Source organism: Plodia interpunctella, chromosome 11, assembly GCF_027563975.2.
Source record: "Plodia interpunctella isolate USDA-ARS_2022_Savannah chromosome 11, ilPloInte3.2, whole genome shotgun sequence".
Taxonomy (NCBI): domain Eukaryota; kingdom Metazoa; phylum Arthropoda; class Insecta; order Lepidoptera; family Pyralidae; genus Plodia; species Plodia interpunctella.
This window is the reverse complement of record NC_071304.1, coordinates 4,894,016-4,908,978: the sequence shown is the minus strand read 5'-3', so window position 1 is coordinate 4,908,978 and position 14,963 is coordinate 4,894,016. Positions and strand designations below refer to the sequence as shown.

The 14,963-nt window shown below is 34.8% G+C and overlaps 1 protein-coding gene across 1 annotated transcript; it reads left to right on the top strand.

Moving 5' to 3' along the window:
• The first annotated feature begins 3,777 nt into the window (after positions 1 to 3,777).
• LOC128673809 (outer dynein arm-docking complex subunit 4-like) lies at positions 3,778 to 14,624 on the top strand. The gene is made up of 12 exons (XM_053751919.1): positions 3,778 to 3,910; positions 4,898 to 4,967; positions 5,923 to 6,016; positions 7,518 to 7,675; positions 8,155 to 8,307; positions 9,439 to 9,645; positions 10,422 to 10,724; positions 10,881 to 11,014; positions 11,330 to 11,475; positions 12,854 to 13,020; positions 13,697 to 13,848; positions 14,270 to 14,624. Exons 1-12 carry the CDS (start codon positions 3,843 to 3,845, stop codon positions 14,418 to 14,420), a joined length of 1,803 nt encoding a protein of 600 aa, XP_053607894.1. The 5' UTR covers positions 3,778 to 3,842; the 3' UTR covers positions 14,421 to 14,624.
• The last annotated feature ends 339 nt before the right edge of the window (positions 14,625 to 14,963 follow it).

The window sequence follows — 14,963 nt, the reverse complement described above, 5'->3', positions numbered from 1 at the left end:
ATACATACTTATCCTTTATCGTGTAACAAGTAGTGCTTAACGTGTAGGTGAATCAATCAATGAACCTATAGATAAAATTCCCACTCATGGTTGAAAGGTGCCAGATTCGAGTCTTATTCGTGTACACAGATATAATAAGTCTATATATTTGGTATTTTCGTATCGTGCCGTATTGCGTCATGAAATATCGACACTACTTACATGACTGAGAGATATTTAATATTTATCTCTTAGTTAAAATGACACCAGTGTAGGAGATAATATGTTCAGTAAGAAAAAAAGCCATGAGAACCTTCTGTATATACTTTGGTTTAAAAGTACGCACCCCTTCTTTAGGCTCTCGGGATTTTACTACTTAATTCTTTTTTTGTAACAAGGAAAGTTCTGAATAACCAAGTGTTCTATTTTAATTAAAAGATTGAAGTTTACGTTTTGAGGTAGGTCACAATTTTTGACGGTAGCTTTTCCCTGTCCAGGGACTTTTCTAAACATTCAAGTTGAGCACATTTGAAATTTTTGTTTGATTTGTTTTATCCTAATCCTAACTGATATTATAAATGCGAAAGTAAGTTTGTTTGTTACCTCTTCGCTTTATCTACTCAACCAATTTTCTTCAAGGTACATATACTTTAGTGCAAAATTTAAAATTTAATTTTTCAAACTATATGTAGTTTGAAGCAAAATCTAGTGTTCAATAATGTGTTCCCTAAAAGTCAGCCACGTTTTGGGCATCTGTATAGGGTTGCTGATGTCCATGGGCTATGATGTTTGCTTACAATCAAGCAACACTCGTTGCTATTTGTATGCTACAATGAACGAAATTTAGTCTTTCACTTCACTATTACATAATGTTCACCAAAATACATACGAACTAATTCATACGAACAAATAGTATAACGCTACGGTAATTTACATAATTTCATCAAAATTTATGTTTTTCAACTTCAGCATCACTACACACAATTCAAATAAATTTTATTATTTGCTATACATGTTATAAATTTTAGGACATACTACGATTGGCTACGACATGCTACGGAATGCTACGACATGGTACAGAATGCTACGACATGCTACAATATGCTACGAAAAACCGAACGTCAAATTCTTAAATTCGCACAAATATAAAGTGTACGTGGTAATGATCCCAAAAAGTATAGAAATTCCAATATAATGTTCAAATTCCAATCATAAGGTCCTTCACATCCACGACCCGTCTTTAGAACCTATTATTTATCAATTGAGGAGAGAGTTCGCGTGCTCTGCACATGTTATAGCTGTAAAAATCGAGACAACAGATATAAATATAGATTAAATACACAATTCTATATTTTTACTACCACAACCGAATTTTCTAAACTCAAAGCAAATTTGGAAGCTTCGGCTGTGTGATTTTGTGGCCTGCCTAATATAACCTTCTTTGGGAATTCTGTTGTGACCTAGGCTATCAATCTGGCAAAGAATTTTGTTTTTTATTCGCTTCGTACGGTATCCACGGAAGTCCTATTTTAGGGTGGGAACACATGCTACAATAGCTTGATGCTATTCTTAGCCAAACAATACAAGTGCGTTTGTGCGTGTAGACTATGAGTCCACTTCTTGAAATTCAATGAATAGCAATTTAGATGAAGTCGAAGTACGGGTTTGCATTTAGCTTCTCACTATCGAGTTGGTTCGAAGTGAGACGCAGCGTACCAATCACATCGCGATTTGGCTATCGTTGTGTCACAATGGCGCACTGTGATTGGTTATAGCTGCGTCACAGTGCGTATCAACTCGAAGGTGAGATGTAAATGGCAAAATCGCACAACGCATACTGTCTGCACTCTCGTTAATTTGTACTACTCGCAATCTGGTTCTAACTAGTTTAACATGAGCACACGTTCCCATAGTTCAGAGAAGATTGTTATCTTCTAGAACTTCAACAAGTTGTTTGGTATTAAACTCGCTATCTGTATATTGTTTAATATACCCAATTCAATTTTGCATCAGAGATGGAATCGAAGGGAAAATTGTGCAATATATTTACATGATACAATATGCCAAAAATATAAAAGGTAAACAGTACGATATATTTACTGAAAAATAAAGCTAAAACAAAAATAAATTTAGTTTCATTTTAAAGCGCTATTGAAAATACCTACAGATATAAACTTTTGTGTAAACCGTTCAGCTTTTGCTAAGGCGTTTCACAAATTTACTATGCTATCAGCTCAGGAGAAGACAAAGTAAGTATAGCAAAGAAAATTGCCGAATTTCTTATACTGATTTCTATCTCTTATCTTCACATTATTCTTGATAGGATTTTGCGACCTGCCTGCCTGTATTCTTTGGGAATAAAGTATTAATACATACATACTTCCGTATCCATACTAATTTTAAATGTGTGTGTCTGTCTATCTGTCACTCTCTCACTTCCAGCTACAGCCGCAAAGTTTAGGCGTAAAACCACGATAGACAAACCGAAAAACATAGGTTTAGTTGAAGATAAGCAAGGTCTATCTAACCGAGACCGCCTGCACCTAAGTCTACTCGAAGCTAACCAATATAACGTCATGTTTTTGCAATTAAATAATCCGTAGCCACACGGAGTTTAGCCGTAACACAATATATACCTTAAAACTGTATAATATTAATAAGATAGGTACGACATGTGAACTCAGTATCAAGGATTCAGTCTGATAGGATAATCGTGACGGGATCCTCATAGTAGTTCAAAATTTCATAGTCCCGCTTGGGATAAGTAATTACTTAACTTTTAAGAGATCCGTCGCGTAAAATACACGAATAAAGAGCTAATTGGAACTTTACGTTACAAAATAAATGTTGTTTAAGACTTTCATTTTTAGACTGATAACGTATATTATTTGATGGCTTTCAATTTTAGCTTGAACTTATTTGTTTTCATAACAACCATTTTGAATACATATTCGTTTGTTTGTCTATTTGCGATAAATTCAAAAACTACTGCAAGAATTCTGAATTATCGATTCCTGAGGAAGGTTTAGGTGTATAATTTGTTATGTTTTTATCCAAGTGAAGCCGGGACAGGTCGCTAGTAGTTGTATAATTGATAAAGTGACATTAAGTTATCGTTACATAGTCGTTAACATATTGTTTGTATTGTTTATTTTGTGAAATACCCTAATAAAAGTAAAATTACATTAATAAAATTTATCGAAAAACAATAGAAATTCGAGAAATATTCTCGAACATATTTCAATTTAAACACTTTCAAGCGAATGTTTACTACCTACTCTGTGAAACAACGAAGCGCCGGTTGAAAACACAGGTTTGTAACGGAACGGTAAATACCAATTAAAATGAAGATACCGTTCAGTGGCGCAGCTATGGTGTTATGGGTCCTGGTGCATAAACTATCTGGAGACCCAGTACTACTAAGCTACTTAAAATTTATTATAGACATCATTAGCTTAGATCAGCGTAAACTTTTTTCATCAGATCAGATTTCTAAATTAACGCTATACGTTGGTGCCCTCGCCAAACTCCCAGTTTATTAGTTCAGTAGTTTTGTCTCTGCTTTGATAACCCAATCAATCACTATAGACATAAATGCGTGAAGAACAAAAACAAAATGTTCAATAGTGAGTTGGACTAATGCACGATGTTTGTTTACAAAATGTTGATGCCTGCACAAGATCAGCAACTAATTCACACGGGCCCTAGGGCTCTCTGAGTTTGGGAGCCCCGGTGCTCGATGGCGTCGAGGCCTTCGGTAACTACGCCATTGTGCCGTTGCCATCTAGATTCCTGAATGCGACGTTTGTGAGCGCATAGCAACATATTGTAGGGACCACTGGAAGACAAAGCCTTCTGTGACTATGAAGAAGAAATTAGAGATACCTGAGACAGCGGTATACAATGTTGTCACGTTGTATAGGGAGAGAGGGTAAGTCTGATAAAGCGTTTTATAACATTATATCATATTTAAATACATATTATACGAACCTTTTTCATAAGTGTGAGTAACATTAAATAAAAAAGTAATGTATGTAGTTATGACTTCAAAGCGCGAAAGTTTAAAAAACATTATTATATGATGTTAGCTGCGCTCCGGTTCCGCTTCCGTGGGAATTCCGGGATAAAAAGTACCCTATGTGATATTCCCAGATATAGTCTATCCCTGTACCAAATTTCATCATCAAAACCCGTCCGGTAGATTTAGTGTGATTGTAGCTATAACAAACATCTTCACTCACATCTAAACTTTGGAATCTAAAATATTAAGTAGTGTAGTAGTAAGATATACTCTTACTTATTTGAATAATAATTATGCTCAACTAGTTCATAGCACTCCCAAATTAACTTTGTGTGTGTATCGGTAATTTTGTTGGCTCAAATCTGTCATGGACAAATCGTGGAGAAAGATTAAATAACAATTTGACAAACACCTCAACAAACACAACAACTTCAACAACTTTTTCTCTATTTTTCAGATACTATAAACTTCATTATTATTGTTAAAAATGATCTTATTCTTCTTCTATGTTTCCATTTTCATTACTAGTAATCTTACCACATGACACTTTCGTTTTATATAGCGCATATAACTTTCATTTGGTATTTCTAGACCCTTTCTTCCTTCTAAACCCCAAATTAACTTAACTTTGTGTTAGAAATAAGAAGAAATAAGAAGAAATATTAAAATGTTTCATAACAAGATATCTCGCATCTGTGCCGTATCAAGTGATCTAACATTTTCTGTATTCTACTGAATAGTCTTATTTCTCCTAGTCTATTCAAAACCACCTCATTCGTTACACTTTCTGCCCAGCGAATCCTTTCTACACAACACCATTTACTTAATGCTTTTGTGATTTATTTTTGACACAAGAAAAATAGATAAACCAGCAGAATTATATTTTTGTTATTTCAGAAATTATTTGCAACGTTTGGAGTTGTTTGATAAAGCGATACACGCTTATGACGAGGCGCTGCGATGGAATGTGAGTGAAAACAAACAACTGTAGCCGATCCGTGTCTGCAAACACGCAATTAGACGTAGCCTGATAATGTTTACAGCCCCGTCGTTGTATCCGGCATATACGAAAGCAACCGATATTTCGGTATTTTGAAAAATGAGAGATACGAATAATGTATTTTTGATGTCGAGAGTTCTAAATGAAAAAATCGCAGAAAATTAAATTCAAAGTATTTATTGCAATAAACTGAATAACTGCTAACACATTGAAACAATTTCAATATTTTATAGATAAATCTGTTATATTTTAATAAGCTTTTTAATTTTTTAGCTGTAATTTATATACCACCCAAATATATATTTAAATGCCATAATTGCCAAATGTTATTGCACTTTAAATACCTACCATACGATAAAATAAATTAAAGGTTTAAACCGTAGCGAATGTTTGTCTATGATTTTAAAACGCCTGCATTCGATACTCAGCTTGGGTAAATATTTATTGGCAGTTCTGTGTATTGTATCTGTTATTTGTGTCTATCCATTTCATTCACTAAACAAACTTTGAACTCAAAGTGCTCATATTGAGCCCAAAGTATCTTTTTTGTCATTGAAAAAAGGTAGCAAAGTTAGTATGTATTTAACGTTATAAATACAAAATTCTCCGAATTTAATGCATAGTCTGAAAAGTCGAATTATATAACATATTTTAACCAACCGACAAAGCTCACAAGAATATTTCTACCGCAACTAGAGTCACGGTCAAACAGCTACAGTAAAATGAATTTGAGAATTTCCTACGGGCACAATACTTCTTCGTAACGTATAAGGTTTGCTGACGCGATATAGTAGCACATAAAGGATAAGTAAATCAACTCATTTTTGAATTCGCAAAATATGAAACCCAATGACAAAACACAATTCGAGCATCAGTTTATACATAGATATATAATTTAAATAGATACCATCACTAATTACAGAATGAAGACGTGCGCTGCCTGTTGGGGCGGAGCGTGGCTCGAGTGAAGATGACACATTACGCCGGGGCCCTACTCGACGCCGCAGACGCAAATGGTAATGACTATATTATGATTGATACCACAGGGGAACGTCTACCTAGACGTCGGCTTATAGCTGTGTAATTAATATTTAAATTCCGTAGTTGTATTTGAATCTGGAACATTTTCCCGGGAATTCTGCTTTATTCTCATTTCATTAATGTTTGCTTACATTGCTACATTTTGTTCTTTTCTTTCACGTCAAAGTGCAACCCACTCTAATATTAAATTGATTACCCATAGTGTACAACAGACTACATATAAGCACATTAGGGTTAATAATTGATGAGAATTCTAGGAAACGAAATCAACAATTAACTAACAGTGATTGAATCGTGTCATGTCTATTGCGGTTTGATTGCTTCTCTTGAATTCATAATATATTACTTTCTTAATTGAATGTGAAAATTATAGTTTTGGTTGTTACTTTCTTAGAAACGTTACTGTTTTAATCTCATGATAATTGCAAATTGTAATAAGTTGTGTCGCGTCTAGCTGTCTGTATAAGTGATAAACTTTAGAACTGTCGGATGGATTTTTGTACGGTTTCTACAAATATATATTGTGATTCCTGAAGACGACTTAGGTGTATAATTGTATTAAAGTAACATTATCACAAATAGTACGCAGGTAGGCCTCTTTAGTATACGTTATAATGCTGCTAATACGTATTATATATGCGAAAGTTTGTGATGATATATGTGTGTATATTTGTTACTCTTTCACGCAAAATCTACTAGTCAGATTGTTATGAAATGTCATATATACATGTAACACACTATGTTACACAGGTAAAATATAACCCGGAATAACATATAGAGTACTTTCAATCCCGAAATTCTCACAGCAGTCGCGGTCGCGGGGCGCAGCTAGTCGATAATGTTTTGTTCCTCTTCGACATTTAATTTATTAAATTGAACAGTTTCATCATTAGTAGAAATTTTAATTGGATTTTGGAGGACTCATTATAATTCATATCACACTGTAACTGGTTGATATGAATAATTTTCATTAAAATTTATTCCATTTGTATCAAATTAACATATTGAAATTCAGTATGTCATATTTGTTAATTTGTCAAAATATTAAAGATAAGTGGCTTTTTATGCAATGCAATTATTGAAATAATTCAAGTTGATTTAAGTATTTACATATCAAATTTTAGTTTGCTGTGTAGTTTCAGTTGGATAAGTAAATTAGGAACAAAAATATTACTTTAACCGACTTCAATCGCCCGATCTTTTATTTTTTTCAATTAAAAATGTATTTTATTTTTTTCAATTATGTATCAATGAAACTATTTTTTATAGGTATCCTGTGTGGTGATAGTAATCGTGATAAAGACATATATATAATATATATCTCACACATGTGAGTCTCAGTTTCTTCCTTAGCCATTGAGCGTCGGAGCTCAGGGTTTCTACTACACAACAAAATAGTGTAAACAAAAATCAAGTGCCTTTATATCTTCGCGATGTTCGTTTGTTGATTTAAATTGTTGATTCATATCATTTTAGAATTAGACCCGGAGAATCTGTCAGCCCAACAAATCAGAGCGCAGACGAATTATGAGAAGTGCGCATTTGAAAAGGCACTAGTTCTTGCCAGTAGGGGACAGAGGATACGACGCTGTCCCCCTCACTTCGCGAACTGTGCCCGACACGCCGAAGAAACTGTGAGTTACATACGTTGATCATCAATAAAACCCCTCCTATGTCATATTCCCTTTTGGTCCATATTACAAAAAGAAATTTTATTCTCTGTCTCGTAGCTATTTGCTCAAAAAATACTTTACTTTTATTATTTCGTACTGTTTCATACTAGCTACGAAAAGGGACATATCCCTAACTATTTCATATAATTTATCTAAAAAGAATATGTAAAGATGAATCCTTTGTTGAGTACAAAGGATTCATCTTTACATATTCTTTTAAATAAATAACTTGTGATTGATATGTACGAAAAAAAAATCTGAATAAAAAGAAGCCTATCATTCCAGATTTCCCTCTATGTACCTACTTATGAAGTAAGCTCGTAGCTCGGCACTGGCACCTATGTTTGATCTTGATTAAATATATCTATTATCATACAAATATCATCACAATTGGTCCAACGGTTTAACCGTGAAAGCGTTTATGACTTTCGCATTTTTAGATTCGAGATTGTGTCGGCAAGAGTGCACGCAAGGTGTTATCATCGTCGCTCGGTCTACTGGAGAAAGCCCAGCTCACTAAAGACTCCATCGATGCTGACGCCCCTCAGGTCGTCACCAGGCAGTCGAGGATGCAGACCAACCAAAGACAAGAAGTATGTATTATATACTAAATAACAGGTATTAAACGCCGTCGTCGCCTAGCTTGCTGAGTCAGTCGCCCAGTGACCACGGGCCTTTGTAACAAGATCCGAAACGTCTGGGAAATAAAAAAGGTATTAAAAGGTATAACGCGTTTAATACCTGTTATTTAGTATATAATTATGCAACGCGAAAATTTAAAAGTAGTTATAAGAAGTATGTATGTTTTTTACAATTCTTTTTTGTGGCGTTTGGTTCCATACTATGACATAACATAACTCCAAATCCTCCCGTCGATGTCGTACGAGGCGCCACACAAAGCCGAAGTTTTTTTTTTTTGCACTGACCCCGGGTTTTGCATATCGCAGCAAGGAATGCTGCCTTGAAGTTGAGGGAAAGATAGATGTATGTTTTATCTAATTTCCATGTCAGCCAATTTCATAAATCGCAAGATATAATTTTGTGAAAAATACCAGTTTATAGAAGGCAGATACTACGAGTATAAATAACTATAAATTTACTTGTTTTAAAAAGATTTAGTGCGAAACAATAACAATTTTTCAAAATAACTTCGTTAATGTTGTAACTTTTAATAGTACCACTAGGAAAATCTATTAAAAAGAAAACTTTACAAGTTCCATTTGTCTTAGTCGGTCTCTTTATAAAGTTAGACGACCTCGCTTACTATAATGTCCTCCCGCCACTTGACCAAGTTTTTTCATCTAGTCTTTTAAGCTTTTTTAATTAAAACAACATAGCATCACGAGTCTTAAAGAGATTTTTAAAGAGCGTTCTTTTTGACACTTATCTCTGATACACAAAGCAGATTCGATTTAAATGGCAATTAATTTTTTATAACAAATTTGAGGTGGGTTACACCAGTCAACTTTTATGTTAGGTACCTAAATTTTAACTGCGGCCTTTAGATTAAACGATGTTCTGTGCGTTTTTCTGTGCAGGTTAAAATCCACGTTAAAGTAGAGTGGTGCAAGCCACCCAGGTTTGTTTTCAGGAAAAACAATTGTGTTGGTGGTTAGGTTAGATTAGGTAAGAGAGGCGTTTATGAATAATTTTAATTTTTTTCTGTTTCATCTTTCAATATTTTTTCCATACTCTTATCTATTTTATTCAAATTGTTTTAAAAGGTCCAAGAAATATCCATAGCAGAGAAGCATAAATTCGATCAAATCTCCCGACTGATGGCATCGAAGTACTTAGGGTTAATGGCCCACGATAAATACTTCCTCACCAGCCTATGCAAAGATGAGAGGCTGATGTCTGCTAACAAACAAGGCTCGAAGAAATTACAAGAATTAGCTAATAAAGCACTAGCTGATATTGAGAAGCGACAAGTAAGTAATTTATTTTAATTTTCATTTATTTCTATCTCTTTACACCTTTTTTATATTTTTCTTTTTGAGTTTCCCAAACATGACGGTGCGTTGATGGAATGGACGATGATAGATAATGTTTACGTAAAAAATATTACGTCATTTGATAAGGGCGTTATATTACATTTATATTGTTATTTCTTTTAGCTATGCTGTGGTTGTTGTGTCCCATTGCTGGGCAAAGCTTCCTTCTTTTTCTTCTTCTTCAGGCAATGACGTTAACACTCTCTAAGTATTCTGCGCTCTCAACTAGGTTTCAGAAGTTTGTGGACAATGAATAATCAATAGTAAATCATATAAACAATAAACAAAACTGGATTAATTGAAGTGATATTGAACCTACTTCTGTTTGGTTTATTCATTGTTTATGTAAATTTTTCAGTTGAAGACGAGTTTACAGTAGTCAGCGAAACTTTTATAAGTAATGGGTATATATATATATATAACTTGTTTTTTTAATGAGTACGTGTATTTTGAATTAACTGAAATTAACTCGAGAATTAATATAATTAATTCAACTTGAATATTTATCATTTACTACATTTACCTACATCCACTATTGGTTATATGTAATTTTTATAGTATTCGTAATGTTCGTAGACTGATTAGCTAATTACTTTCGTGGTTAATACATATTTTATTTTCGAATATACAGAAAAATCAATAATAAACTGTGAAGTTTGTTTACATGTCGACTTTACATATATAAATTAATTTGAAATCTCCCTGTATTTAAGGCCGTGCTACGCACCCGACGTCCCTTGTACGCCGCACTAGCAGCAGGCGAGGCCGCTCGCGCACGTCTTTCCAACGCGCGCAAAGATCAACTCCAGCGCACGCAGAAGCAACACATGCAAGACGCCAAACGCCTCATCCGCGTTGCAGAAGCATCGCTTGGTGACAGAGACACAGGGAAATGTATAGAAAACGCTGAGTTTGCTTTGGAGCAGATATCTAGAAAACCAGCTAACCTACTGCCAAATAAAGACAAGTATCTGCATGAGCTGTACAGTATTGTTGGCAATGCTTTCTTGGATCAGGTTAGTACAGCGTACCATTTCTTTTTCATTTTGTCTTTAATTCACAAAGGCTGATATCACATTGTTAATTTTCACTCTCTAGTAGGATAGTTTTTGGAAATACCACGAGAGGTAACCTTCAAAGCAGATTTCCTTTAAATTGACATGCATTTCCAGAAACGTGTAAAGCATACCATGAGCGAGTCGGATCGCGAGAAGAGAGCATTCATGTTGCTGGGAATGTATCTATCACGCGAACCAAGTCGCGACTCCATCCTTCGGACGAGACCGGAGCCCCCACGCGATGCCAAGTACTGATATCCTGATACCACAATATCAATGTTGTAACCAAATGCAAATGTATGAATGTGTTGAGCCGTAACGTTTGTGAACGAGTACAAACATTAAGATGAAAGGTTTAGCCTAGGGTCCACTTTTCAACTTTTCTTTTTTACTTCTTACTGTCTTCAGCATCTCTAGTTTTCAGACCGCTACGACGCATATTGGTTTATTTTCTATCTTGAAATTCCTACGGGAGCCAACATTCAATATTTATTAGCCTGTAATGTTCTCTAGAGGTGTGCCTACTCAGTAGCTGATGAAAAATTAATATAACCTGTTTTTAGACGCCGTTTGCAAGTGTTAGAACGTGGACTGAATATGAGCGTCCGTCCGTCCGAGCGCTGTTACATTTTGCACGAGTTGGCGCGCTTGCACATTGACACCAAACAGCCGCAACGGGCACGCTTCTACGCTTTGAAATGTCAATCTGGTATGTACCTGTAACATTAAAAAATTAACAGTTCAAAAATAGAATAGTCACCCACCATAGCGCCCCTTCTATAGGTAGGCACTTAGCTAATTGTAATCCACTTACCATCAGGTAGGCTTGCTTGCTCAGTAATATATAGAAAAAACCACGCCTTAAAATATTTTTAATCCAGCAAGTTATGATTGACACCATAAATAAAAGTGAACCTACATGAACTTCAGCCTAATCAATTTCAGTAGATCATCTTAATGAAATAGCATTTCAAAGTGCAGCAAAATAGCGATTCGAAATGTGCTATGTTTTTTGTTTCAATCCACGGCAAAGCAACTTGCACTTCACATCAATTGACCTAAATCCGAGGCTCTTTCAACCTCACCTCAAACGCCCGTGACCCAACACAAATGCATACTTTAATCACAAGTCGGCTTCAAAGACTTTGGTACTGCAAAGATTATTTTATTTGGGTATTGAATATGTGCCAACGGTAAATTACTTATGCTCTGTAAAGAATTTGATGAAAATAAAAATGAGTAGTGTTCTGTTGGCTGGCTGTACAGTTCTATACTTTCTTGACAGACTATATTATAACAACTCCGACTGTATTATAAAACGTTTATATTTATTTATATTCTCGGAAATGTGGACAAAGGACAAACAACGACTTGTTATTAAGTATCTGTTAAACGATAGTCGGTACAATACGATACTAATAAATTTAATGTTGTATTGCTAACAAGATATTTGTCCACATTTCCGAAAATAGAAATAAATATAAACGTTTTCGATAAAACAACCCTCCCAGAGTAAAAGCTTGCATCGTGCGTGGGCTCAACCAATACAAAAGATGTTTGTGCCATCTATTAAATGAGTTGCGCGCGCTGCAAATTGGACAACAGGGGGAACAATCGGATATTTTGGTCGTAATTGAAGTTTATAGGCCGGAAAAGAAAAAAATATGTTTTTATGATTTTAGTGTAATCTAATGTAAATAACATACCTATATTAAATGTAAACTATACCAAGAAGAAAAACAAAATAGCATTAATTTCACATACTCGGAAAGTTATGGTCGGCGTCGAACAATTTTACATTATTAAGAGAAAATTAAACAAATTAATATGCTCGGTCTTGTGAGTTTCTAAACAGCTCCAATTCCAGCAGTTCCATATTTAAAATTTGAAATCAGATAATGCAATTTGTAGGTTAATCTGCATCGATTTATAAATAGATAGTTTGAACAATCAATTTTTTTTCACATTTGTTATAATTGTATTTACCACAGTTGAAATAACAATCTGCATATCAGTTCTAGACGACTTACTTAAGTCTCATTGCGAAGTTATTGAATTAATAATAAACGCCAGATTTTCTTTTTCAGAGGCCCGTACAACTAACCTGAGAGTGTGGTTCCTAAACGCCACATTCCTGCTGGCTCGCTGTCACTTACTGCAGAACAACCGTCCGGAGGCGCGTGCGACTTTGATTGAAGGCGCTTCGCTCTCGCGCATGTATGGGTACCAGGATGTTGCAGACTTCTATGATACGGTGACTGTTATTTCTAAGTCCATGTGACTTGTTGTAGGAATTATTTTTAATTGTGGTAAGTAAGAGAACCTCGATCAGACAGGATAAATTGTCATGCTATTTATTGACAAGATAAATTATGACCCAAACAAGGTTTTTATTTATTCTTTGTTTTTGTCAGAGACTGACTTTTATGTCTGACGGAATATAAGCTGGGCTCCAAATAAGGGTGTGAAGCTGTATCCAATTTATCTCAGACATTAAAGCTTATTAAATTGTACTCTGAAAATTTTCGACCATATTTAACGCAGCCGCCTACTAACTTCGTTCAGAAAGCGTTCAAATTAATTATTTCGAAGCCCTGCTAAAATGTACATGCAAGCTGTATAGTGTATATACTGTTCTATACTAGATGAGGTCACAATAAGTGCCCTCTACACACTCAAGTGTGGACGTGACGGTATTTACGATCCGTCCGTAATTTCTTCGGAGTAATCCGTGTAATCCTAATTAAGCCGCGTTTTCATAGTCTGACACAAAGTTTCTGCGAGTATATACGTACTTATGTCAATATAGTCTTAGATAAGAAATGGTTGAACGGAGAAATGTTTTGCGTTTAGTTTTTAGCATAAAGTATTGCTTTAGATTGAAAAGAACAACCGTTTTTCATGTAACACGTTTTTTTAAATATAATTAGTGCGTCGATGTATCTCTGGAAGGAGATGTGGCGTCCACAGAAGCTGAACTGGAGAAGCGTGAGAAAGAGATGGTGGGCTTGATGCAAGACGACGATCTTAAATCTGCCGCCAAACATCTGTTCCGGAAAATGTCGGTGTTGCCAGCTAACAGGTAAGTAAAATATACCTACTAATCCAATGACTTCTATAATATATTATAGAAGGCTACCAATTAGGTAGCCTTCTGATTGCCCGTCAAATTTTATACCGTCTAAGTCTAATAAATACATAGTATTTTATCTAAATTACTTGAAAATAAATAATATATAATACTATAAATGCATATGAAATAAAATTAATTTACTAGAGCATACTCTCTCTAAAAGCATTTTTCACCTAGAGAGTATTTCGGGCAAGCCATATATCACAAGGTTTTCCCCTTATTTTGCGTGCATGATAATCCTTTTTCACTCCCGAATTTTGTAAAATAGCTGAATGTTTTTAATTTGGCCCGAGTTCATTTAAAATAATTCATTTTACTGCCAGTACGTAATGCCTTAAATGTTCCTAATTTAAAATTATTTCCTCTAAAGGCGATTTTCCATTATGCCGGGCACGCGTGCCGAAGAATCGAGCTCCGCTGCTGCCGGACGCCGCCAATCGATCATACCTCGCGCGCAACAGCCAACCAGGATCGCCTACAAGTCTCGCCACCCACTCGGATTCCAAGACTTCGATATTTGAAAACTTCCCATTTCAAACATACTTTTATTGGTACTAAATTCAAAATGTTTGATATGTTCCATTGATTCAAGTTTTGGCATTTTGTACTTACTTGGAAAAAATAATTGAAATTGATTGAATTGTGAGTATTTTATAATGTTTAGAACTATTTTGATTTATTTAAATATGTTTAAAATAAAGAAATCATGTTAATATTATTGATAACATCTTTAACTATATACAAGGTGGAAAAGTTTCAGCTTCAAATAATAGCGTTCTTTTTTAACTTAGAGGCTAACAGCTCGGGAAAATTAGTGTAATTATGTTACTGGCAACCCTTCTGAAGCTAGACGTCTAATTAATGCTTAATGTCTAGACTGTTCGAGAAAGTCCACAAATTAGGACACTGTGGTAAATAACACGGAAAACATGCTAGGAGCATTAAATTACAGCACTAAAATATAATAAGCATTTACATTTCATGGCAGTTTTATAACATCGCGTTAAATGCGCTTAATTGAAAACTACGGTTACGAGCGATAAGGTGCGATAGAAGTACCTATC